Genomic DNA, 27,658 nt, shown 5'->3' with positions numbered 1-27,658 from the left:
CAAGCACATGGGTCTAGCAGAAAATATGCCAGTTGCCAAAATGAAGAACACACTGGAGTTTCGTCATGATGATATGTTAAATTTTGAGTCTTTGGGGCTCTGAAATAAAGTAATCCAGCAGGAAGTTGAACACAGGCAGCTGGACAGTTAGACAGTTCAAGACCAGACTCCAAAATCCACAGAACGCTGACCATCAAGAAAGCCATGCGAAACAGAAAATGTAATGTGGACACCAGCATAAAGGGCATGAATAAGACACTAAAAAAACAGCCTGAGGAAGAGCCTGAGGGGCAGAAAGACCAGGAGAGGAGACATGCCAAGGAAGGTGAGCAAGGAGATCCTCACAAGGACATTTCAACAAGCTCAAATGAAAAAAGAATGAGCATTTGTTCACTGGATCCAGCAAGCAGGGGGAATCTGAGCCTCGGCCATGTGAGCAGGTTTAATGGGCCTTTGAGCTGGGAGCCAATGTGGGAAGAGAATTGGAACTGAGAGTCTGAAGTCAGTGAGGAATGAGGAAAGACTATTCATTCCCAAAGCATGATGGGAAATGAAAGAAAAAGGAAAGGTAGCAACCTGGGGCAACTCCAGAATACTTTATCCCTTAAATAACATGCTTTTAAGTCATTTGAGTCTGATTCATTATATATTAGAGAGATTTTCTTTATTTTATGAAAAGCACACTTGACTATAATTAAAAAATAAAATGCATCCCTTACTCAGTCATCTTGACAATGTTTAACCATTATCTTTAAAATGTTTAAGCTCTACTGACATTAGTAAATCAACGATTTAGGAAGAGATGTAGAGACTACAATCCATTTGCTTTAGAGTGGTCATTTCTTTAGCATCAATGAAAGTGTATCAGATACTTAAAACACGCACTGGTTTCTTCATTCAACTATACATACCATAACTCAAGACACTCAGGATGCTTCTCTATATACTCTATCATTCTGCCCACACACATCTGCTGCTTTTAAGGATATCCAAGATTCCATCTGGACAGGACATTCTGCATCACACCTACCTCAAACCAACAACAGAAAAAAAACCCACACCTCCTCCTCAAGGTGAAGGACACTTCCTCTCTTCAGTTTCAAAATAGTTTCTCTGTTAACATGCTGTTAAGTGTGTGTGTCTAAAGCAAGATTTTGATGGCTAGGAAGAAGAAGGCACCTAAGGAGGAGTGAGGCTGCTGGAAGAAACAAGAACTCCACAAAGAAAAACACAGAAATGGAGGACTGGGCTATGTTTCTGGAAAGAACAATATTGGAAAAGGTCTATTATCCCTACGTTGTGGGTTAAGGGATTTTTTTGTTATGCCAATTAATAGCTTAAACTCTTTATTTAAAATTTGGCAAGCTTATTCTAAAATTAAACGGAAATGACAAAAGCCAAGAATAATGAAAATAATCTCTAGGAACAAAGTTGGAGGACTAACACTATGAGACCCCCTGGGCTGAATTTACAGACACAGTCAACAAAGAGTGTGGCATCAGTGCAAGAATTGAGACGCAGACCAGGGAAGCAGAGTTTAGACACTGACTCACAGCAAAGCTGCCAGAGGACAGTAGATGGTCACGGGAGAAAACAATAACCCTTGACTCCTTCCTCACACCATATACAAAAGCACCACTGGCCGGATAGAAATAAATCCAAGATGACAAAACTTTGGGAAGATGGCATAGGAAAATTCCCTCATGATCTTGAATAAGATAAATACTACATAAAAGGAAAAGAAAATCCCCACAGCAATGAATTAGATTGATACGCTGGGCTTCAACAAAGTAAAGAATCCAACTGACCCAAAGATAGCATAAATAGGGCTAGGGAGACGGCTCAGTTGGTTAAGTGTCTGCTTTGCAAGCATGGGGAACCTGAGTTCCAGCCCCAGAACTGTTATAAAAAGTCTGGTGTGGTAGCTCACACATGGAATTCCAGTTCTGAGAGGCAGAGACAGGAGCATCAAGACCACCTCCAGATGGCCTAACCTAAACAGCAAGTCCTAGGTCAGAGAGAGACTCTGCCTCAAAAACAAAGTAGTGGCCCCTGAGGAATGACATCCGAGATTAACCTCAGCCTACACATCCATGAGCAAACATGTGCCCCCCCACACACATACAATAGCGCACATATGGGGCAATTTCCAGATGTGGGGGAATAAACCATTGTATGTATCTGAAAAGGGTTCATATCCTTTACTTAGAAGTAGCTTTCTACAAACCAGAAACTAAAAGTGAAATCACTCAACTTTATTTTAATGGACAAAGGGTTCAATAGGCATTTCACAGAACAGGCTACTCAAGGGGCCATGAAGCAAATAAAAATGTTTAACAATTTAAGTGATCAGACAAATTCAAATTAAAACTATAATAAAATATACTGAAGACTCTTCATTAGTAGCTGGAATGTTTTGTATAGTTGGTTTTTTAAGTAAATTTTTTTCAAAAATGCCCCAAAGTGTTACTGAAAATGCAGACTAACTGGCGCTCCTACACACTGCCATGAGAAACAGACATTGTTAAAGCTGCTTGGGGAAATCATCTGGCAGTATCTACTCGCCAATGCTACTCCTACACATTAGTACCCATACATGTGTACACACACACACACACACACACACACACACATACACACACATACACGCCACATGCATATGTTCATAGAAGCATTATTCAGAATATTCAGAATTGAAAGTAACTCAAAAATACATCAGAAATAGAATGGACAGTCATTTTAAAACACACCGAAAGGACCTCCAATAGCAGTGGTAAGAGCAAATGCCTACACAAGCATCCATCCAATAAACCCCACAGACAGGTTCTAAGCAAACAGCCTAGAGAAAACACCATACAAACTACAGGATTCACGATATTAGTGCTGACCTAGTGGTGAGGTCAGAACAGTGATAGTCTTTGACAGACTAAAGAGCCCTAGAGGACATAGAACAGCTTCAGATTTGGCATGCTGATGAAGTGGCAATGATGTCACTTGTTGGGCTGTTTCTGGAAGATATGAGTACTTCTCAGTATGTCTGTGAGGCTTTGATACACAGAGATGAATACAGGAGCACAATAATACAAAGCCAATTACAAATCTTGGTTTTCCACATTAACATACCTACAGATTTGGAGTTTAAATGGCATTTCTAACAATGAGTATCCTAGAAAGTTGAATACATTTGAGTGGTCTATAAATACACGAGTCTGTCTGAAGCTAGTGGAGACAAAGGTTAACAACATCATCTAGAGATAGAAATAGAATCTCATACCCCAGAGCCAGATTCTCAGTCTCATCCCAGCTGAAGTGAAGGGGGAATTCTCTGAGCTGAAAATTCCTTTCATGTCTGTCCCTAGAACCAAGGGTTTGGATGAGGGAAAAGGCAAAGCCAGGCCTTTTGTCTCCTTCATTGTGCTATCAAGCAGACACCACAAACATGTGACCACCATGGTGGGATGTTTTTCTTACTTGCTATGTTGTAAATGAGACATCTTAAAGAAAAACTTTATCTTCCCATTTGAGGGAGTGAAAAAAAAAGGAATATGTTTTCAATAGATTTGGGTCTACTATCTGTAACCCACACTTAGTTGCAGACTATTTCTACAGTAAGTGAAGGATTCCTACATCTGTGACCTCACAGGGGCAGTCTTCATTGCACCCTGAATATGTCCTTTACTTACATGAAACTGAGAGGTGCTGTGGATGTTTTTCTGTATGCTGTGAATATATGTTGCTCTGATTGGTTGATAAATTACTGCTCAGCCATTAGCTCAGGCCTACCACTGACTAGCTCTTATACTTAAACTCAGCCCATTTCTGTTAATCTATATGTTGCCACATGTATCGTGGCTTTACCTGTGGGCCATTACATGCTGCTCCTTGAATGGCAGGCTGGTGTCTCCTGACTCAGCCTTCCTCTTCTCAGAATTCTCCTTGTCTGCTTATCCCGCCTATAATTCCTACCTGGCTACTGGCCAATCAGCATTTCATTTATCAACCAATCAGAGTCACACATTCACAGCATTATGATAAAAGATAAATTAGATATGAAACTTTAGACTCACAAATATAGGATAGATAGACTATTTTCTTTAATTTTGCCAAATACAAATAGACTAGATACTATAACTATAATTCTTGCTTGATAACTGTTTTGTTACATGTAATTTTACTATGTTGAAGTTAAAACCTTCCTTTTTAATAGAAAGAAAAGGGGAAATGATGGGTGACATTGTTCTTTATGCTGAACACAGGTAAAGCCACAGAACACGTGGCAACATATAGATTAACAGAAATGGGCTGAGTTTAAGTATAGGAGCTAGTCAGTGGTAGGCCTGAGCTAATGGGACACAGAAAAAATTCCAGCTACAGAGAGGTGCAATTCTGCATTGAGCTTTCATTTGAGCACATCATGCAACAGGAGTAAAAGTCAGTGATCCAGCAAATGAGTTCAGATGAGCTTTCACGGAACACTGTGCTGTCTAAGATTTGGCTAACCAAGAATTTAATGGGAGAATGTTCCCTCTATTGGATGAAACATAGGGAAACACAGAAACTGGAATGTGTGGTATTTCTGAGTTATCAAGAGATAGAAGAATATTCCAGGTACCTCCAAACCTGCAGAAATGACTTTCTAACTCATAGGCCCAGGATGCTATTAAAGAATATATCCCTATCTCCTCCAATCTGGAATTTTCTCCCTCTTCCCTATATCTATCTATGTCATTTCTTACCTCTCTGTGTCTCCAGTCAGGTCTTGTCCTTTTTATTTTCCATTTTCTGGAATGAAGGTTAAAATTCAAGCAAATAAGTGCTGGGCTTTCTGGGTCAGGCCAGTGGTATTTTTGTTGTTGTTGCTGTTGTTCTTCTCTTCTGTGGTTTTGTTTTGTTTTGTTTGTTTGTTTGTTTTGTTTTGCTATTGCCTTCAATAAGAAAGAGGCTGCTGCAGGTGGGTGTGGCCTGACTGGCCCCAGACCCAAAGCTTAATATTCCCTGTGTTGGTTTAATGAGAGTGGTCCTATATGTTTGTACACTTGCTCCCTAGTTGGTGGAGCTGTTTGGAAAGGACTAGGAGGTGTGGCCTTGTTAGAGTCCATTTGGCCTTGTTGGAGGAGATGTGTCACTAGGGTGGGCTTTGCAGTTTTAAGAGTCTATGCCCTTCCCAATTAGCTCCCTCTGTTTCATGATTGTGGTCTTAAGATGTGAGTTCTCAGGGACTGCTCCAGCACCATGCCTGCTTGTCTGCTGCCATGCTCCCTGGCATGATGGTCTTGGACTCTAACTGGGAGCCCCAAACATATGCTTTGTTTTTAAGTTGTTTTGGTCATGGTGTTTTACCACAGGAAAGAAACTGAACCAGGACACATGACCTCCACAAAGTGACCCTTCCCTTGCATCACGAGTTCACTGATAGCACTTTGCTGACAGACACTTTCTCTGGAATTGTGGGATGCCACAGGACACTTTTTTCTCAATAAAACCTACATTTTGAGTGTTTATAGTCGGCTTGGTAAAAGCATCCCAGCTATCACACTCCTAGACAAATATGGAGGCTGATGGATGCTGCTCTGGTGGAAGATCCACCTCAACTCCTCACCTCCATCTCTTTCCCCAAACCCACCCCTTCAAAGCCACCAAACATAGCTCCTTCCCCAGAAAGGCTCAAGACCACTCCCACAGGGTATTTAAGCCGCATCCCAGAAAACAGACAGGTGGTCTTCTGGTTTCTCATCCCTGTCTCCTCTCTGGGGAGCCAGAGAATCACCTGGGAACTCTTTACCCATTAAACTGGGGCTTTTCTAATTCAATCTGATTTGGTCTGATATGGATTGTTGCATCGGCAGAGAAGCTTATTGGGGTGCAAAAAAAAAAAACTTATCAGATGCAAGTAACATTATAATTATAAGACACAGCATGATGTTCTTGGAAGGCTTGTGCTAGATCTGTTCACCTTCCCTATGTTCTTCCTGAAGTCCCCCCCACCCCCAGCACCATACAGGGTCCACCCCTTTCCCCTGGCACTGCCTCAGTACCTTACCCTAGCCACCATCCAGCCTGTTCTTTTCTGCTCCTTGCTTTATCTGGCTTTCTTAAGTTTGACTTCATCATTCAGCACTTGTATTAGCCTTATTTGATCATATTCCCTGTATTCTGCTCAGCTGAGACAACTGGCCACTGTCCTCCACAGATAGGACCTCAAAATGGAAAGAGGCACCCTCTTGGAAAAAACTCCTCCTTTACAGGATATCAGAATGAAGAGAGGCTACAGTTCCTCATTTACACCTGCGAAGGCATTGGCAACAAAGGAAGGGCTTTTATAATATGGCCCATGAGCAATGTCACTTTTCAAACTTTCTACTGTTTTTATCACCATCCTTGTTCCCACAGAATGATCACCTGCAAATGTCCTTGAAGGGTGATTAGACAGAAAGTGAGCAGGAGCCTCAGCAAGCGGTTTAGACTAACCCTCACCTCCATGCTGGTTTGCATGTATCTCAGGGTAGCACCTCCATGTGTGATTCAAACCCAAACAGAATCCTCTTTCCATCATTCCCATCACAGCCAGAAGCAATGGCTACCTGAAACATGCTAATTCTTTATAATCAGAGCAGAAAATGGAAGCAAGGTGTTCTGATGGGTCAAGGACTTTTCACCAGGCCATCAATAAGAATTCTGTCTATAGCCTGAACCTAGCTTCAACTCAGGGAAGAGTTCAGGGAAGGATCCTTCAGTGGATCCAGGGTCAGAAGAAATCAGGAAACATTTGTTCAGCAGAACGTTAGAACACGTCTATATTTATCACATCTATAGTCAATGCTATACATTGCCTCTCAGTGTCAAAACAGTGTGCTTGCAAATGTATCCATATGCTTCAGCAGGACAAATGCGGAATGGATGGATGCACACTTCACTGCACAGCTCCTGACATGAGTTGATTAGGCTCAGTAACCATTATTAAGTGGGTTGCTTTAATCATTTGTAACGCTCTATACTCCTTGTACTAAACTCCAGGGCTAGTTCTCAAGGGTTGGGGTCTGACACTCCCCCTCAGTTTTGGGGGAATACAAACTATATGCCTGGCCCAGTATAACTTCTCTTTAAAATAAAGAAAAAAAATGGTAGATGTGAACATTCTTGGGGCCCTTTTCAAAGTAGAAAGTTTTGAATATCTTTTTTTTAATGTTCTAGATGAAACTTACAAATTAAATTCTTATTTTTCCACTGCCAGACAACTAAACAGATTGGTGCCTTGTGTCAGTCGTCATCAGAGAGGCTTCCTCCAGTAGCAGATGGGAGCAGATGTGGAGACCCACAGCCAGACATGCAGAGAGAGAGCCTAAATTGCAGGTCTCCTTCCGGTCCTTCCCCTTGGAGCTCAGGAAATCCATGGAAGATGGGGCAGAAAATTTGCAGGATTCAGAGGGGATGGAGGACACGAGAAGATGATCCACTGTTTCAACTAAGTAGGGTTCATATGGGCTCACAGAGACTGAAGGGGCAAGCACAGGGCCCGCAGGGTCCTCTGCATATGTGTTATGGCTGTTAGCCGGGAGTTTTTGTGGCACTCCTAACTGTGGGAGTGGGTGTGTCCCTGACTCTTTCTCCTGCTCCTGGGACACTTTTCCTTCTCTTGAGTTGCCTTGTCCAGCCTCCGTGTGAGGGCTTTTGCCTTGTCTTTTTGCATTTTGTTCTGTCGTGTTTGGTCATTGTCTCTTAGAGGCTTGCTCTTTTCTGTTGGGAGATGGAGGGGAAAGCAGGGTTGTGGGGAGAGGGGAGGTGGCAGGGAGGGTAAACCATGGTTGTATTGTATGAGAGAAGAATTCTATTTTCAATTAAAAAATTAAAATAATAAAATTTTCCTGTTTCCTTCAAAACACTAGTTGTCAGCACTGTCTATCTAAATCATATTAATACAAAATATAGTTTTTTTTATCATTTTTAATAAAAACTCCTACCTTCTCTGAAATCAAGACAAACACAAGGCCAATGGAAAAAACTGTTCAGAGTTTTCAAAGAGGGCAGCGAAGGTCTCTTCTTGTGAAGCTGAGGCCTAGACACACAACTGGCAATGGGGAGGAACAGGAAACAGTGGCAAGGATGAAAAGGAAGTAACAGCACACGCAGCAGGGGCCGCGGGTTACATTCACGTGTGAGACGGTTTCAGTCACACTAAGTGTATTTCCCAATCATCGGATACCACCGGCAAACAAGCGCGCGCTCTACTTGACTGGGATTCAGCTGCGCCTGGGTTGTCTTAAACAGCTGGGCACAGGTCGGCCACCGACACTCATGTTTAGGTTTGGCACCAGGCCTCCCAAACAACAAAGCAGGTGACATTCCACAAATACAGGCTTCTAATAAATCACTCTGTCAGTTAGACGATAACATTTACATCTCCTCCTTCCAACTCCTAATTGGCTAATCAGTCGCAAGTCCAAATTACATGGTACCGAAGGCAATAAAAAACGTAAGCGCATAAACAGCAACACAATGAGCCCTTGTGATGTCAACTTTCCCCTGCCGAAACATGCTATTTCTGTTTGGGGAAAGAAAGACTTCATAATGAGACCACTTTTATGAAGGCCCTAATCAAGTAAAACCGAAGAACACAATATTTAGTTTAGGGTACATAATATTTTACAGAGGATTAAATCTTAGGGTGGTAGAGACTTCAAGCAGGAAGCAAAAAGATTGGCCAAGAAGAAAAGATGTGTGCGTGTGCGTGTGCGTGTGCGTGTGTGTATAAAATAATTTATGCAGGTGCCACACACTGTTTCATCCGTTATTCTATGATTAAACGTTTTTCAACCCCCCTCTCGCTTACAATATGCAGGCAACTGGAGAGAGAAACTAGGAATTCAGGAGAAAGAGAGCATGGCAAGCTTCTGTTCTGCAGAGGGAGAAACATGCTGATCTTTCACCTTTTCTAGCTGGAACACTGTTGGGGGCTTTGCAGGACTTGAAGTAAGTTAAAAAGAATTGCTAATATTTACCGCTAAACCCTCAGTCAAAACAAGATGTGCCCATATTAAAGTGGAATAAAAAATATATGTGGTTCTTGCTCCTAAATTGATAACTTAAAAAGAAAACTGAGTTTTTATTAATCAAAAAAATTTCACCAAACTATCTCCAAGATAACTTGGACATTTTTAAAAATCATGTGCTTCGGCTTATATATGAAGATTTTTCTCTAATCTTGGGTCATTTCCCAAAAATGACTGCATCATTTTCCATTATCTAGTAGCTATCCGACTGAATTAAAATGTTTAAGAGCTATACATTATTGCTGGGGTGTTTACAATTTTAGTGCAATTTTAAAGATAAGATTGCCACTAGGGGAAATACAGATGCTAATGAAAATTCAATTAGACCTTAAGGACAGGGTTGTATAACGAAGTCTCGGACACTGGTGGTATTCATTTAGATAAAGAACAATGAGGGAGACATGGTTTGGGAAAGAAGTCAAGAACTGTTTTAATATAAATTTTAAAAGAAGACAGTTATACTGGGGAGCAGAGGCTTAGAAGAGACTGGGGCACCAAGTTTCACTTTGGAGGACCATCATCACTGAGGGAGCCTTTCAAGCCAGGATATAAAATGAGCTCCCTGAGGCATGAATGTGGTCTGGAAAGGGAGGACATCTAGGAATAATTCCTGGGGAATTCAACACTGAAGATGAAGAAGAGGAAGAGAATACAATCGGGAGGAATAAAACAGGAAAATGCCACAGTGGTGAGACAGTACCCCAAACAGTAGGGATTCCCAGAGGTCAGGTTCCGTGGTAGTGCTGCAAGGAGGTGACCAACTGACCCAAACATTTCTGGGAGCTTAAGTTACATAAGGACTCAGCAATGCCACACTGTTAGCTGATCTGGTGGTCAGGAGTGGCCTGCATTAGAGCTGATTCCTTGGAATGGAGTGTTTTTAACCAATAATGGGGGAAGAGGAAGCTGAAACCCGGAGTTCCAATTTTAGCTTTCAAGTTTTGCTGAAAACACACCCAGAGAAACTGGGTGGAATTCGGCAATTCAAGATGAAGACAAATTTTATTTTGTTGTGTTAAAGATGACAGATGGCACAGCTTGTTTGTATGCTGGTGGAAACGGGATAGTCAAAATGGAGAACTGTACCACAGGGACGGGAAAAGAGATATTCGGTGTCATGCGATACTCAGAGGGCAAGAGGTTTTGAAGTCGAGTGTGTTCACAGGCAAGCTGAGCATCGTGAAAGAAGGGGTGGATAAACAGCTTCAAGTAAAGATAAGAGGATAGATTGGTGAGTGGCAGACATGCACGTTCCTTCTGATTGATTTTATTCTTTCACTGAGACAAGAACACAATCATTGTGCTCACTGACTTAAAATTGTTATCTGGGTGTCAATAAGTGACAGCCTATCCCCAAACAGAACATCTATAACACAACCCCTACACCTAAGGCTCAAGTAAACACCATCAAAGAGTAAAGAGAAAGATTGGAAGAGCCAGAGGACCAGAGCACCTGTTGTGTGATAGTTTCTTATGGAGAGGACAGGGATGTTGCCCCCATGAGGTCTTGACAATATGCCTGTCTACAAGAAAACTTCCAAGATCACGCTAGTCCACACACAACATAGATGCAGGAAAATTTCAGAAAGCCTCGTGCTTAGTTGAAGAGCTACAGGCAGTGAGTGATTGCTAAGGAAGGGAGAACCAGGTTTCTTGGTTGGTTGGTTGGTTGCCTGGCTGACTGGTTGGTTAGTTTATCCAAGGACAAGACCCCAATCCCAAGTAGTCAACGCTAAACATATGCAAATAAGGGCAACACTGACTGTAATAAATAAGGGATAAATACACATGCAAATATATACATACCTAACACAGAGGGGGGGGTCCTGAACTCAAAAAGGAATTGAGGAGACATCAGAGAAATTAGAGAAAGTGTGAGAATAGTGTAAATACATTGTACTCATGTATGAAATCCTTAAATAAACAGATAAATAAATATAGTTATCTGGGGGAACTAATCACATTGGGGAAGACGATAGATAGATGCCCAAGATTCTAGGACTGAGAAAATTGGTGAAAAGCCTTCTGCCTAGAAGCATGTTGTGCACCACTTGAGATCTGTAGTCCTAACTGCCCAGCCACACCAAGAAGAATCCTCCTGTGACTTTCTTTAATATGGTTGTGGTGCTTGGATAGCCATGACTAGATGAGAAGTAGAGTTCACACAAGAGTACTGATCTCCCAAGTAGAAAAGACTGAGGATTGAAAAGAATGAGTGCTTAAAGATATGCTAGCGTATACTTAGAAAGTTAGAATGTGGGCTACATGCATTGTATCAAATAATGAGGAAACAGTACATACAGGACTGTGAATGGTGGAGGGAGACAGATGACAAGGAGACCAAAAAGCCAAGGAGTTTATCTGGGATTTATGCTCCTGACAGAAGAAATCTCACCTTTCCTTTATGGTCTACAGCTTCTGAAATAGTACACTGTAATACGAATTGGTAAATGGTCTCATTAATAAAAAAACCAGGAGCCAGATATTGGGGTTAAAACCAAGAGATCGGAAAAACAGAAAGAAGCCAGCCATGTCTCACCACTTGGAGATCCTCAGCCAAAGAGCGTTACTTCCTGTATACCCACGCCTATATGCCTTTCTGTTCTGCCATCTCATTTCCTCTCTCTGCCTAGTTACATCACTTCCTCTTCCTGCCCATCTCTGTCACTTCCTGTCTGTCTGTACAGACCTCCAGACCTTTATGGTTAGTGCTGGAATTAAAGGTATGTACCACCACGCCTGGCTCTGTTCCCAGTGTGGCCTTGAACTCACGGAGATCCAGATGGATCTCTGCCTTCCAAGTGATAGCATTAAAGGCATGTGCTACCACTGCCTGACCTCTATGTTTACTTTAGTGGCTGGCTTTTTCCTCTGATCCTCAGATAAACTTTATTGGAGTACACAGATAAAACATCACCACAGTACGCTACATTTCTATTTGTGTTTCAGGATAATAGGGCACGTTTTTTTAAAACTAATTTTTTTTTTCCACCAGGCATGGTGGTACACACCTTTAATCCCACCAGAGGATTAAAGATGAGGCAGAGACAGGAGGATCTCTGTGAATGTGAGGACAGCTTGGTCCACACAGTAAGCTCCAGACCAGCCAGGGCTACATAGTTAGACCCTGTCTCAAAGCATGCATGCACGTGCACAACATACACTTTCATACAACATATTTTGAACAAGTTTTCCCCCTCCCCCAACTCCTCCAAGATCCTTCCCACCTCCCTACCTACCCAACTTCATGTTCTAACTAAGGCACTTTTAATATATCAAATTAGGTCACAACATAATGGCTTTGTACAGAAAACAGAAATTGGTTCCAGTAAGGTCACAGTCAAACTATGCATTTAAATCTTGATATTATATGAAAAATTCAATATATCCAAAGAAAAATACCACTTAAAATTATCATGTGTGGCTGGTCTCCAATTAAAAACATTAAATAAGAATAAAGCAACTGAGTTACAGCTCCCATGAACACGTATGTTGGCTGCTCACATATCTGGTAGACAATATCTGAATTGAAAGACACACTTTTCTCTTTTGATATTAGTTTTCAAAGACATGGAAGTCATTAAGAAACTACTCATCAACAGTTACCTCCTAGCATCTACCTACAGCCCTGATCAGCACGGCTCTCTGGTACTGGACAAAAGTGAAACCTTAGTGGAACTCATGTCTTGGGTGTGAAGGCTAAATCTCCTGTGTGACGACGACAATAATACAAACTTCTTTAACTTTTCTTCCTCCTTGTTATTCAAAACCACAAATCATGCTTTTTGTTTTTAAATGGTATTTTTTATTTATTCTTTGAAATTTTATGCATGTATACAATGTTTCTTAATCAGTTCCAATCTCCATTTACCCTTCATACTTTCCTTTATATATGTAATTTTTAAATGTGCATGTATATCTACCCATATCTATACCTACTGATCTAAGATATCTTACTAGAGAGCCTGTGTATTTAATCTCTCTACCTTTCCTCAATGTTACCTTAGTTATACTATTAGTCTCTAATATTAGTCCTGAAATGACCATGGTCATTGCAACTCTTGGCTCTTGTGCCTGACCACATAAATAACAATTAGGATGATACTAGAGAGCATTGAATTACACGGTTAGGTTATGCAATTTAGCCGACATTATCTCATTTAATACTCGCAACAACCCTACATGATGGGTATTATTATTATTCCTCCATAATAAGTGAGACAAACAAAGGAAACAGAAGCATTTGGTCCTACAAGGAGGGAATTTGTCCAGACCAGAGACTTGATAGATGGAAAAGCCAAGACTGAAACTCACTCTGACTTGCTCATCTCTTATGCTATATAATATGGTAGACACATAGTACCACTAATATTAACAGGATCATACAAAATATATTAATTGCCCCCAATATATTGGTGGCATAATTACTGAGAGGTCATGTTTATCATTATCCATTTATATTCAACTATAAAGAAATGGCTGGTGAAACAGACATGCTCTTTCAGAGCATACAGTGAGCTATATAAGTTAGCCACCGACCTCTGAAAATATCCGTGGTAGGAGCTTTGAATTCAGGATGCTTTCCTGTAGTTCCTGACAGATGTCACTGAGCAGCCTCAGGAAGCTTTCCCTCCCTGGCTTTCCTCCAGGCTTACCCAGAGAGGAACACTGACAGGAGATTGCACAGAGGAGGGGGCAGAAAGGTGGGCTTGTATTAGCGACTTTTCTGTCGCTCTGACATAATACCATGACCAAAGTGTCTTTAGGAAGAAAGGGTTCCTTGTGACTTATGGTTCCAGAGGGATAAAGTCCATAATGGATGGAGAAGGTTGGAGAGCAGGAACAGAAAGCACAGCAATAGTTCATCACACATACGAAAGCAGAGAGAGAGAGACAGAGAGACAGAGAGACAGAGAGACAGAGAGAGAGAGGGAGGGAGGGAGGGAGGGAGGGAGGAAGGGAAGGAGGGAGGGAAAGGGAGAGAGAGGGAGAGAACGAACAGGAAATGGAGGCAGGGTTATAAACCTTCAAAGTTTGCCAAGTGGTGGTGACGCACACCTTTAATCCCAGCACTCGGGAGGCAGATGCAGGCGGATCTCTGTGAGTTCGAGGCCAGCCTGGTCTACAGAGCAAGATCCAGGAAAGGTACAAAGCTACACAAAGAAACCCTGTCTTGAAAAAACCAAAAAAAAAAAAAAAACCAAAAAAAAAAAAATACCTTCCAAGTTCACTCCCAGTCCCAGTGATGTACTTCCCTCCAGCAAGGCCCTGCCACCTAAAGGCTCCATAATCTCCAGTGCCACCAACAGGAGACCAAATATTCAAATACCTGAGCCGATGGGGGGCACTTCTCTTCAAAGCACCCCAGGGCCTGTGCTGTCCTCACTCAATTCCTAAAGGGACCCGACGCCATGGATGAACGCACAGGTTGCTGCTGCATGTCTAGCAGTGGTAGCCTGCCCCCAATTTCTAGCTTGCAAGGGTTATGCAATAAACTCTATGCTCTGTCTACACAGGGGACTATTTCCTTAACTACACTTGTTCAAATTACTTTACTTGTAGTGCTGTAAAAAAATCCTGCACAGATATAGAAGTGATCTGCTTGAAAAAGGAATATGCCACAGTGTTTTGAAAAGAATATCTACATGTATGTGGGAGGGTGGGGATGCATGAGCACATGGAGGCTAGAGGTCAACTTTGGGTGTCCTCTGTCATTCCTCATTAGCCATCTCTCTAGTTTTTGAGATACGTTCTCCAACTGCCCTGAGGCTCACCGATTAATTCAGATTGGCTAGGCAGGGAGCCAAGAGGTATCGGCCTATGTCTGCCTCTCCAGCGCTGAGATACCAGTCATCACCACCATGCCCGTCTTTTTTAAGTGAGTTCTGGGGGATGAAACTCAGGTCCTTTGTTTGTGCATCAAGTACTTTACTGACTGAGCCATGTCTCCACTCCTTGTACGCTTTCTAACAAGAGCAAGGATGTGCAAGACTATTACAGAAAAGGGATGTGTCATGGTACAGCAAAGATACTTTCATCAGACTCCTAATGTCGAAGAGCCAGCTTTTCAAATTGGACCTCATAAATCACTCATGACTGTGCTAAGCACAACTGTAATGGAAGTTGAACAGAATGCACGGGCAGACACATGGTGGCCATACACAGAGAGCCATTCTGATCTCTTCAGCCATGTTGCTTCTATACTAATTAGGCTTAGGACATGAAGATTTATGTTTGGCTCACGTATTTATGAGCCCAAACCAAATGTAGCTAATAGCCCTGCATTTTATAAGCTTGGAGTCAAAGACAGCTAGTCACTTACATTTATGAGCTATGTGGTGAGAGGTTTGCAGTGAGCGCCTGGGCAGGAAACGGCAAGGCTGACGCGTCTTGAGTGATTGTTGGCATTCTTACTGCAGATACTCTACTCTAGAGGGCTAACGGGGCTGTAGACAAACCTTTGCTCTGGTATTGGAAGGACTGCAAAGTCATCTCAAGTTACGACATCCTCTTAATGACTTAGTATTGCTATTCTGTGTCTAAGAATTTATCCCAAGAAAATAATCACAGATGTGCATAAGATTTATCTATTCATACATTTGCTAGGACAATCAATAGACACACCCACATGAAGGAATATGCACTTATTTAAATGTATAATGGCATGGGGAAATGTTTACAAAACATTTTGCTTAAGAACCAGGTATTAAAACCATATGCAGGTTACTTCTGAAGCCAGTCCAAATAGAGAAAGCTGCTGTGACCTGTCATTCCAAGTAATCACTAAAAACTGAACAGAACACGAAAATCAGCTATCAGAGAAGTTTGGAAAATGCACAATGGCAGGGAGATTGGACGCTAATACGGCTATGAGTAAGGAGCACAAGATGAGCTCCAAGGCCTTGTAAGTCTCCTCTGTTCCCCAGGTGTGAGCTGAGGGCAGGCTGACTCCAGTAACTATACAGCAAGCACGGACAGCAGAAACTCCCCCAGAAAACCCTTCTCCTCAGCTAGAGGACTAGCAAGACATCTGTGTCCTAGAAATGAGGAGTCCACCTCTCTGCCCCCTCCCCACTTCAGCGTAACTATCTACTCCCCCGCTCACCATACCCAATAAAAACCTTTACTCTGTACTAATACAGTGGAATTTGTCCCAAGAAAATTAGCCACACGGTAGGTTATGAGAGAGGGTGTATTTTACCTCTTGCTTTTTCACTATGAAGGCACAGTCCAGTTGTGTGGACTTCATGACAGCATGGGTAGCTAAAAGTCAAGAAGATTCCATCCGTTGAGACAGGGGAAGCATGACACAGAGCACACGATGGACTGGAAGGAAAAGCTGAAGAATGTGAAGACGCAAGCACAGAAGAACTGACATCACTCCCAGGCACAAACAGAGAAGACCCAGAGACACGGAGTGGTGGCTTCAGAACAGGAAACAGCACCTAAGTCAGTGTTCAGGTCCCGGCTAACCCGAGTAGTGCAAGAGCCTGTCAGACTCCGAAAGCAGAGAACACACTGGAAATTCTATGGACACCAAAAGCCTCCATGAGACAGAATATGAAACTGGAACCCAAACAGGATGATATCTTCGAAAACAAACCAATGAATGAACATTTCCACATGACTTTGAAATGGCCCAGAATCTCACACAAATAATTTTTTAAAAGGTCAAGGTATTAAACCAAAAAACTTGATGTACACAAATACAGAGAAAAAATAAGACATACACATATATATTTTTAAATCAACAGATGCTAAATCAAAGTTGGTTCAGACATTGTAATAACAAGGCAAGGACTATAAGGCAATTCTTTGGAACTGTTCTTTAAGGTAAATGGGAACACTGTTGAAATGGATGACAAGTAGAAATGTATTTCCAGGCAACAGCAACTGTAAAAAGGAACCAGATGGTCATTTCATATCTAAAACATACATTATCTGTTCTGAATGAGTTTATTGTCAACTTGACACAAGCTTGAGTTGTCTGGAAAGGGGAGCTACAATGCAAAAATGCCTCCAATCCAGATTGCCCGGAGGCAAGTCTGTAAGGTACTTTCTTGAATAATGACTGATGTGGTGTCTTAGGGTTTCTGTGGCTGCAACCAAACACAATAATGAAAAAGCAAATTGGGGAGGAAAGGGTTTATTTGGCTTATACTTCCAGACCATAGTCCTTCACTGGAGGAAGTCAGGATAGGAACTCAAGCAGGGCAGGATCCTGGAGGCAGGAGCAGATGCAGAGGCCATGGAGGGGAGCTGCTTATTAGCTTGCTTTCCCTGGCTTCCTCAGCCTGCTTTCTCATAGAACCCAGGACAGCCAGCCCAATGGGCTGGGCCCTCACCCATTGATCACTGATTGAGAAAATGTCTTACAGCCGATCTTATAGAAGCATTTCCTCAGCTGAGGCTCCTTCCTCTTTGATGACTGTAGCTTGTGTCAAGTTGACACAAAACCAGCTGGTACATGTGAGCAGGCCCAGCTCACTGTGGGCTACAGTACCACCCCTGGGTCTTGGATGACATAAGAAACCAGGCTGAGCAAACCATGAGGCACAAGCCAGTAAACAGTGTTCCGCCATGTCTTCCGCTTCAATTCATGCTTCCAGGATCCTATCCTAAGTTCCTTCCCTGACTTCTCTCCCTGTCAGAGAGAACCTGAGAGTTGTAAGGTAAAATAAACCCTTTCCTACCCAAGTTGGTTTTGGTCAAGGTATTTTATCACAGCAATAGACATCCTAAATAAGACAATATTCATTTTTTTAAAAACTAAATGGATGTGTTCAGTAGAAGAAAATGGGTGATAGACGAATCAGTAACTTTGAAGCTAAATCAGTACAAATTATGCAACCAAAGAAAAACTGAAAAAAGTAACAACTTATTAAACTGTAACACAATAATCAAAAGGCCAGAGTCCAAGAGAAAGAAATGAATGAAGAGATGCAGAAAAAAATATCTGAAGAAATAATGGATGAAAATTTCCCCAGCACTTGGGAGGCAAAGGCAGGCAGAACTCTGTCGGTTCATGGCCAGCCTGGTCTACATCGTGAGTTCCCAGACAGCCAGAGCTACATAGTGAGACCCTGTCTCAGGGAAAAAGAAGAAGGAGGAGAAAGAAGAGGAAGAGGAAGAGGAGGAGGAGAAAGAGGAAGAGGAAGAGGAGGAGGAGAAAGAGGAAGAGGAAGAAGGAGAAGGAGAAGGAGAAAAGAAGAAGGAGGAGGAAGAGGAGAAGGAGAAGGAGAAGGAAGAAGAAGATTATTTGAGTAAAAAGAGTAAAATTAACAAATGAACAATAAAACTTATAATTGCAACTGCCACACCATCCAGAAATCTTGCACATTTATGAGAAAGAAATGAAAGCTCGTGATTGCAAAAAGAAACCTGATCATTAATATCCATAGCATCTTTATTTATAATAGTCCAGAGTTGAAACAATGCTAATGTCCTTTAATGTGTGAATGGCTATACAAGCTTGGTTACATTCATTAGCATGAAATATTGACAATGTGTATGAGCTTCAAGAGAATTATTCTGAACTAAAGAAGGCAATTCCAAACAGTCAGAAATGTAAATAGCATTCTTAAAATATTTTTTTTTTATATTATGGCAACGGAGAGCAAATTTAAGATTGCCAGGGGTCAGGGATGAAGTGGAAGATAAAGGCTACATTGAGGGATCCGTGTGAGGATGGACCTTAGATGCTTCAGAGTAAGTCTCTTGGGTGAAAGATGTTATCACTGGGGAGAACTGGGTATAGCCTACTACAAAGGATCCTTCTGTGTTTCTTACAGTTGTTGATAAACAGATGAAATAGAAGAGACCTCCACATACTGAAAAAGATATGCTAGGGTCTCTGCAACAAGGTGCAGCCATTCAGGAAATCACTGTGGTGCTCTCATGTCCAGTTAAATGTGTGGTTATAGTGACGATGCCATCGCACTCGAGTGCACCTTTTACAGGGGAAAACTTACGTTCACACAGAAACTGGAACACAAATGTTAACTTGTCACTGCAAACTTGCAAGGCTCAAATGCAATTCCATGTGTAAAAAAAAAAAAAATAGCCGGGCAGTGGTGGCGCATGCCTTTAATCCCAGCACTCAGGAGGCAGAGGCCGGCGGATCTCTGTGAGTTCGAGGCCAGCCTGGGCTACCAAGTGAGTTCCAGGACAGGTGCAAAGCTACACAGAGAAACCCTGTCTCAAAAAAAAAAAAAAAAAAAAAAAAAAAAAAAAAAAAGACAAACTGTCCTGAGAGATAGCTCAGAGGGTAAAGGCTCGTGAAACCTAAGGATGCAAGCCTGGTGTCCTAAGTTCAGTCTGTGGAACCCACATAAAGACGGAACAAGAGAACACCACAAGGTTGTCCACTAGCCAGCACATATGTGTTATAGCACGTGCACACACATACAGAAACACACACACACACATAAAGATAATAAAAATAGGTTAAATAAAATTAACAAACTGTGGTACATTTAACAACATGGAACATACTGTTGATACCAGGCAGCATTCATGAATTTGAAATCCATTATGGTAAATGGATAAAAAAAAAATAGAATCAAAAACATACAGCATGCCTTCTCTTTTGTTTTCTAGGAAAAGGGAAGACTATAGGAAAAGAACACAAATAACGTCGTAAAGCAAATCTGTAGCTACAATTCAGGGGAGTGTTTGACTCCTAAGAGCTAAAAAAAAAAATGAAGTTATGTTTTAGATAGTCATGATAATAATTACAAAATTCCATTCCCTATGGTGGGATACCTTGCTCAGCCTTGACACAGCGGGGAGATCCTGTCTGAAATTGGTATGCCGGACTCTGCTGACCCCCCAAGGGAGGCCTTACCCTCTCTGAGTGGATAGGGGTGAAGTGAGGAGGAACAGGAGAAGTGGAGGGAGTGGGAACTATGGTTGGTATGTAAAATGAAAAAAAAATTATAGAAAACATGTGCAGATACTGATCTTGTGTTTATAATAATATACATATGATTGACAATAAATATTAAAATACTAACATTGGTATCTGAATAACATTTGTAATTTGAAAATAACATAAATAATTTTTTTAATCTGGCATACATGTACCTATGTGCATACATGAATACAAATATCTGTAGTCTAATTTTTTGTGTATTTTTATGGGCACATAAATGTCCAAAAAAAAAAAAAAAACACTGAGATGTAAAGAAATTAGGGAGAATTAAGATGGAAATACTTTCCTCCCTATGGTTTTCTGTATTTTACACATATTTCCCCTTTTTAATATTTTTTAAAGTAAAAAAAATAATAATTTGTGGTCACAGATGTACAAATTTTCTGCATGGGAAGGTAATATTTCCCACGATATAAAAGTCTCTCAAATGTAAATATGTCAATAGAGGAAGGCTGGCATGTCTCTGCCCCGCCCCCCAGAATAGGTTCTACTCCACAATGGGGCTTGTCAAAGGGTGTGTCACTTTCAAACAGAGCCTTCTGGATACACTGGGACTCAGTGCACTGCAGGAGAGAAATGAACCCTCTAACAGTCTCCCACAGACTGCACAGAGAAAGCCCTGCTATTACAGAACCCCAGGCAGCCAGATTTTTCCAGGCTCGGTTGGAACACAAGAACATCTGATTCAATGTGGAAAATTGTACTATTGTTCACGCCTCCACAGAAACATGTGACATTTCAGGGCAACACAGAAAAACAGCTGAAAACCCTCAAAAGCAGTTACCAATTTTGCTAAATGTTATACCAGACACGGGGGAATGGTGAGGGTAGGGGGCAGTGTGACCTCAACCTTTGGTCACGTGACTTCCTAAGATCTCATTGCCACTCTCAGCTAAAAGAGGAAAGGGGTGAATAGATCAGCCCCCATTTCCCCTCCCCTGACCAAACAAGGCTTCTGTTCTATGCCAAATCCAAAAGGGGCCCACAAATGAGAGAGACAGAGACAGAGAGAGGGAGGGAGGAGGGAGGGAGGGAGGGAGGGAGGGAGGGAGGGAGGGAGGGAGGAAGGGAGGGAGGGAGGGAGGGAGGGAGGGAGGGAGGAGATTAAATGCAAAGGATTAATCACTTGATTTTTCTCCTAAATTAGCAATAAAACAACCAACTATTGGATCGTTCAAGTGTTCACCCACATTTAAATGTCACCACGTTTGAGTGTCCTGCAGAAAAGCAGGCAGTCACATCCTCCATTTGATATCCAAAAGAATTAAAAACAGAAAAGAACTCTGTTCAGTGAGTAGTAAAGAACTAATGGTCTCCACATGGCACCTGGGACTTTGACTGGCAAATCTACACACCACAGTCACATAACAACATACAGAATGCCAAGATAGTTTATCTCCTCTTCAGATTAAGCCATGAACTGCGGTCAAGAAGGGACTTGGTAAGTACGTAAGCGAACAGCAGACCAACTCAAATGCAAAATGTAGTTAATTGGGCATTTTCCTCTGTCGGCCTTTAACATTTTTATAAATGTCAAAAGTTCTCATGTCTAAAGCAAAGTATGTATACTCCAGGAACATCGGCTTGATCATCTCCTGCTCTTTGAACAGCCCAAGACCTTCTGTTTCAGAGCCTTAATTATTCTGTTCCTTCTATGGTTTTCTCAGATTCTTTTTGCAACAGATAATAGAATAGATAATGGTTTAATTAGCTGGGCGTGGTGGCACATGCCTTTAATCCCAACACTGAAAAGACAGAGACAGGGAGAGCTCTTTGAGTTCAAGGCCAGCTAGGGGTACACAGCAAGACTTTGTCTCAAAAACAAGGCAAACAAAAGAATGTTGAACTACAATAGTAAAGGGGGATTATCTATTATGCTACTAGTGTCCTAAATATGAAGATATGAGTGACAGCCTCGAAGAGTCAGCTGGGAAGAAACATCCCCCTGGTAGGTTGTTAAGCTTCCATTATTTCAACTTTAGGGACAATAAGACAGTGTAACTTTTTGTATGTCTTGGCTCCCCTGAAGATTATCCTGGTATGTTTTTCAATTGTAATAACTAGCCCACCACCAATGGATAGTACCTATTCTTCTCTTCTATTTTCAAGCTATAATTTTTTTTTACATGTTTTAACGATATTATAGTTTAAGGTACCTTAAGCATATGTTGCAAGTACATATAATTAATATATGCAGGCATTCCACATTAAAATACAAAACAGTGCAGCATGGAACATCATTTATCAAATTAGAACATGGGCAGGCATCAACGGATGATCTTATTAGAATGCGAATTCTGGATGAGAGGTATTGAGGTTTGAACGTGGAATGTTTCCCATAGGCTCACATGTTTGAGCATGTGGTTCCCATCAACTGATCATGCTTTGGAAGGTTCTAGAAACTTCAGGAGGTGGAGCCTCCTTAGAGGAAATGAGCGAGCCTTGAAATCTTGCTGCCCAGCTCCATTCTCTGCTTCCTGATGTCAGAAGACCCTCTACCTCACACTCCTGCTAACATGCCTTCCCCTTCATGATGGACTATATCTTCTCTCTCACACTGTATTCCACATTAAACTGTTAGTGCCTTCAATTCCTTCTTTAGCGGTATTTTGTCACAGCCAAGGAAAAACTGCTAAAACAAAAGATGTGAGTTATAGAGTGGCACCTGGGGCAAGCTGGTCATGCAGATCTTAGCTCACCCTTTGAGCACGGGAGATGAAAGAAAGCTTTCTGCTGATGCTTGAACAAAAAGTCAGTATGAAAGTAATGAACAAAACACTGCCCTGAGAAATGAAAACTCTCAAAATGGTAAGTAACAAAACCGTAGTGGATGAGAATACCAGACCTCGGTTTTTTTGTTTTTTTCCTTTAGGAACTTCAACATCATTACTAAATTTCAATAATAAATATCCAGTTCATGTTTTCAAGGAAGTGGATTCTGCTGCCATTATTAGACATTCTACTGCACACATCTAAATAATGTTTGAGTGAGTCAAAACACTTTAAAATTGACTTTGATGTTTTGGCAAGAGGGAGGACAAGAAACGGATACTCATTAACTATTTGGAAAGAGATCATTTCCACTATTCAGACACTTTCTTAGAACCCATGGCTCCAAGCACTACCATGAGGGCTTAGACAACAGAGTTGCCTTTTGTTTAATTTAGGCTGCTTTTAGTCTAATTCTTTGTTTTAATTATCTTTGGGAATAATTACTATGCAAGCTGAAGAAGAACTGTGCAGTTAGTGAATACAGGCAGGAATCCAAATCATCTGAAGAAAATTCATCAGTAATAACACTAACAGGATATCCAAACAATTTGTTTAATTTTTTTTCCAGCACGTTTACAATTAAGAGTAGTCCTTCTGGCTCTGTGTGTTAACATAGCAATAGTTTCTAAGAGAGTTCACAGCAAAGAAAAGGCCTACTCTTTTCCATGTTCTTTGGTCTTTAATTTCCCACTGGCCGATGTTACACATATGAATACTCCACGCGATGAAGCAGGTAAAATCCTATGTTTCCATACAATCCAAAATTAAACAATGGTCTAATATGCATAAAGGACTAGCTAAATCACTGCGTTCAGTTCTGAGGATGCTTCCTCTAAACTAGAGGCTTTCTAGCAAAGAATATTATTTTTCTATTGCTGCTAGGACAGGCTACCAACATTTTAGTGGCCTAAACTACATAAGCTTGTTATCGTACTGCTGTGGAGGTCAGATTTTCCAAAACAGGTTTCACTGAGCTGAAACTCAGATGTCAGCAAACCTGTACACCTTCACGAAATGCTAGCGGGAAATCCAATTACTTGCTCCTTCCTGGCCTGAAGGTCTCCTGCACCATCTTCGTAATGGACAATGTTGCCACTCCGTCCCTTACTTCCAAGGTCACATCTTCCTCTTCCTCATTTTGAATCTTCCCCTCTTTGGTCATTCTGCTTTTAAGGAGGCTGATGAGTACATAGAGCCCAGTTAATTATTCTGCATATTCCAGAAAAATGAAGGTCAGTGGTTAAGCAGCCTTAATTCCCCTCTTGTCGGGTAATTTAACATAGTCATCAATTCTAGGCTTTAAGATGTGGAAATCTTCAGGTCCCATGATTCTCCCTACCACGCCAAGGTGGTCGTTTTCCACTTACTAACCTGAATTCTCTAATAAACTCTAGTTCTCTTACAGTCTTTCCACACTAAGAAATGCAACTCTCCAGCAAGGATAATCTGTGACCACCGGTAGCAACAAGCTGTGTTTCAATTCTTGATCACAGGCTCTGAATCTACTAGAATGACTCTCCTACCCAAAGAAAGATTTGAATTAGACCAAGATAGCCACCACCACATACATAACCTTCTGCACCTGGATATGTGAGCCCTTGTTTCCTGACTCCTGTTCGAGGAAACTGATGCTGCAGAACTAGAATCCAGCTGTGGCTGTTGGGGTTAGAGGCTTCACTGCAATCCAATCCAAATTGGCCAGAAAGGAGACTTTCTCAATAAAATTGTGAAAGTCAATTGCCGTCTTTGAAAATTGACTAGAATCACGAAAATTGCCCAAGGTGTTAAGAAATAAAGTTTATTCACTGTCATTTAAACACACACACACACACACACACACACACACACACACACACACACGAATGTGAAATTAAACGGTAACTTTCATTAGGATTCTCTTTTTCATGCCATCACGAGGGTCTGACAGGTTGGCTGTTTGAACAGCTGTACAATGCTCCAAGGACTCTAAGCCTCTAATAGAAGAATAACACTCTGCCTGCTTTGGGGAATATATTTTAGATGTAGTTTCTCCTAGGAACTATTGGTTAAGGGTAATTATTTTATTTCAATCAGTAGCCACAGAATGGGACAAGTTTGAGTGATTGGATTAAGGCTCTAGATAAACAGAGGGCTAAAGCATAAATGTGAAATGAAGTTTTAAACCTTACTTTAATACTAGACTACAAAAACAAACCTGTATAGTTAAGTGCTATTAAAAATAAACAAGTCCACCCATTGAATACAAAAATAGAAAGGGAAAGGCAGCCTATCAAACTGACTCTACTACTGTTTCAAGTCACATGAAGGTTAATAGGAGGGAGACATTTGTTTCTTGTGAGCCTTGCTTTCTAACTCATCATAAGCAATGCCAATGTGTAAAGCAGCGACCCCGTCTTGGGTTAACCAGCACCCCCAATTCCTACTTTTCTCACCCTATCACCTGTGTCTCTGTTCCCTGCACCAGAACCATGTGAGGCAAAAGCATCGCAGAACAGAATTCATAAAAACCGTGGCTCCATCTTGGGCAGTCCTCAAACGGGCCAACTCAAGGGAAGAACTGACTCAGGAGCAAGAGAAGGCCTTAACTCTAAAGGACTCTGAAAATCTACACACATTTTTTTAATGGCATGTGAGCATCGTGAACTTAAATTCAAACACCCTTAAGAAGAGGTGTGATTCCTGGTACCCTGTACATGCTCTAAAGTCTGTCTGAACAAAACTATCAGGGCCTGACTCTGACTCTGCGATCATCAGCTGTACTGCATGTCTGGTAAAGCCAGTCTCCACTGACTAGCCAATCAGCTCACCCAGGAAGGCAATCCAGTTCATAACCATGCACCTGAACGTCACAAGGAACTGAGAGCAAAGTCCCATCTCGTGCTCCCCATGCGGACAAACAGTAGGAAAACAGGAACACTGGCCGGGGATTTATATGTTCAGAGCGAAGTTAATTCCAAGAAGGAGTTGAAAATCCCAACTCAGGCAACACTGGGCAGTCTTGTGCCTAAAGACAGCTGGGGAAAGGGAAGTATATCTTACATAATGCAAACAGAAGGTCTTTTGAAAGCATCTAGCTACGTTTCTATAGGCGTTATTGACCTCTGGGAAGATCTTCAAATAGGTTCAAATTTGACACAATGGGAGGTCAACAAAATCCGTGCCAACTTTGTGGATGTGGCAACTTTATGTACAATCTCAGACAGTCCTAGCATTCCAGGAGTTGGTTGTATAAGTTTCTCTGTGGTTTTTTAAACTGCTTTTGTTTCCACACACTGCCTATGTTTGGTAACCTTTTAACTTGGTCTTGGTGACTTTTCACTCAGAAGTTCCAAGTCTACTTCATGTCATGACTGGGCATGTGTCCACCCTCTGATTATCTGCAAGAGTACTTTCAGTACCCAAAGTAGGAAAACTTTAAAATAATAATTATAGTCTCCTGCACCTGTTTAAAAGTATCATGTGTCAGCAGAAGAGATGATTGTGCAAACTCCAAACTTTCACTGTGGAAGACTGGAAGTTCTGTGCAGGTCAGGTCGAGCCCCACCATGAACTGTTCAGTGTTTCGAGTGGAAAGGTTAGAAACAAATTGTTGACCGTGGGCAGAAAAGCGCGTGCAAAGAAGGTTTTATTGTGTGATTTCTCTCTCTCCCCGATGGAGGGGTTTCCGGCGCTTCTCAGCCATGCTCCAAGAAACCAGACAATACTCGGTTTACTGCATGAGTACTCCAAGTTTACCTTGGCAGGTGGCTCTGGAAAGCACTTCGGTGGAGAATGAACCTGAGGACACTCATGACCAAGGCTGACAGACGCTTTTGGTGGCTTCCCATGTCACTTCTTAGAGGCAGAGCTGTGCCCATTGGCCTGTGCTCCCCATCTTTTTAACCTCCCCTACCTACCAGGTAAAGGTGAGAGGGGCATCCAGGCCTTTGTGGGAGCCCAGCCACAGCACACACATGCTGATGCTTGTGTGTCACACACACACACACACACACACACACACACACACACACACACACACACACAGGGCGGTGTGGGCGGTGCAGGCTGGATGTGGGGGGTGGGGTGGGGGCGTTGAAACAGGATAGCCTATGGCCTTACCAGATCAATGAAGGTCAGGAACTTCCAGCTCCCCCCGTAGGTCTGATGGGAGGGCATTTCGATGGCCTTGTAGTTGCACAGAATGGAGCAATAGGACAGCAGGATGGCCACCCGCAGCACCTGGCAGGGGACAAGCGCCATGTTCGCGCGCGGCCTGGCCCGGCGGGGCTGCTTGCTGGGCGGGCGGGCCGGTTCGCCGTGCCGGGCGCCGTGGGAACCCGGGCGCGGCGCGGCGAGGGGCGGAGCGCAGGAGGCGGGGCGCGTCCCCGGGGACGGACGCGGCAGCGAGCGAGCGCACCGGCGACCTGCGCGGGCGGGGCGGGAGTGCGGCCGACGCGGGCCGGCGGCCTGGTGTCATCTCTGGCGTCATCTGCGTCATTCTGCAGCTGCGTTCGCGGCCCCGGCCGGGCGCCCCCTAGGCGGTCCTCGGGTCCTTGAAGTCTGCTGCCGGGCTGACTAGTTGGAGCACTGCCCCGGCGAAGGAGGACCAGCATCCCCGGGGGCAGCATCCAAGGTGGTCCGGGAGATGCACGCTGCCACCGCACCCGCTGGGGTCAGTGCGTGTAAAGCCACACACAGCCGCCCTTCCAGTGACGCTTATTACCTAGGAGTCAGTTAAAGGTTTAAAGTTGATCAGCATTTACGACTGTGAAACCCCTTATAAATTCCACGAGGCTTTATTAATTTGTCACTATGTAACACAAGATTAAACGTGAGCTTTGAACAAGTTCTTTTTAAAACTTTTTATTACACGCGCGCTGATGTGTGTGTGTGTGTGTGTGTGTGTGTGTGTGTGTGTGTGTACATG

The 27,658-nt window shown here is 42.4% G+C and overlaps 1 protein-coding gene across 2 annotated transcripts in view; it reads right to left on the bottom strand.

Annotated features, from left to right (window-relative positions):
* The window catches only part of Aig1 (androgen induced 1), a 222,219-nt gene extending 195,161 nt beyond the window's left edge, over nt 1-27,058 (bottom strand). The window contains exon 1 of one of the 2 annotated variants that reach the window (XM_059272718.1): nt 26,851-27,058. In XM_059272718.1, the coding sequence (XP_059128701.1) occupies nt 26,851-26,991 (141 nt within the window). In that variant the 5' untranslated portion in view covers nt 26,992-27,058. The remainder of the gene's footprint in view (nt 1-26,850) is intronic. The other variant, XM_059272719.1, reaches the window with a different exon arrangement.
* Between the last annotated feature and the right edge of the window lie 600 nt (nt 27,059-27,658).

The sequence above is a fragment of the Peromyscus eremicus genome, chromosome 8b (genome assembly GCF_949786415.1).
Source record: "Peromyscus eremicus chromosome 8b, PerEre_H2_v1, whole genome shotgun sequence".
NCBI lineage: Eukaryota > Metazoa > Chordata > Mammalia > Rodentia > Cricetidae > Peromyscus > Peromyscus eremicus.
This window is presented reverse-complemented; position numbering and strand designations above follow the sequence as displayed.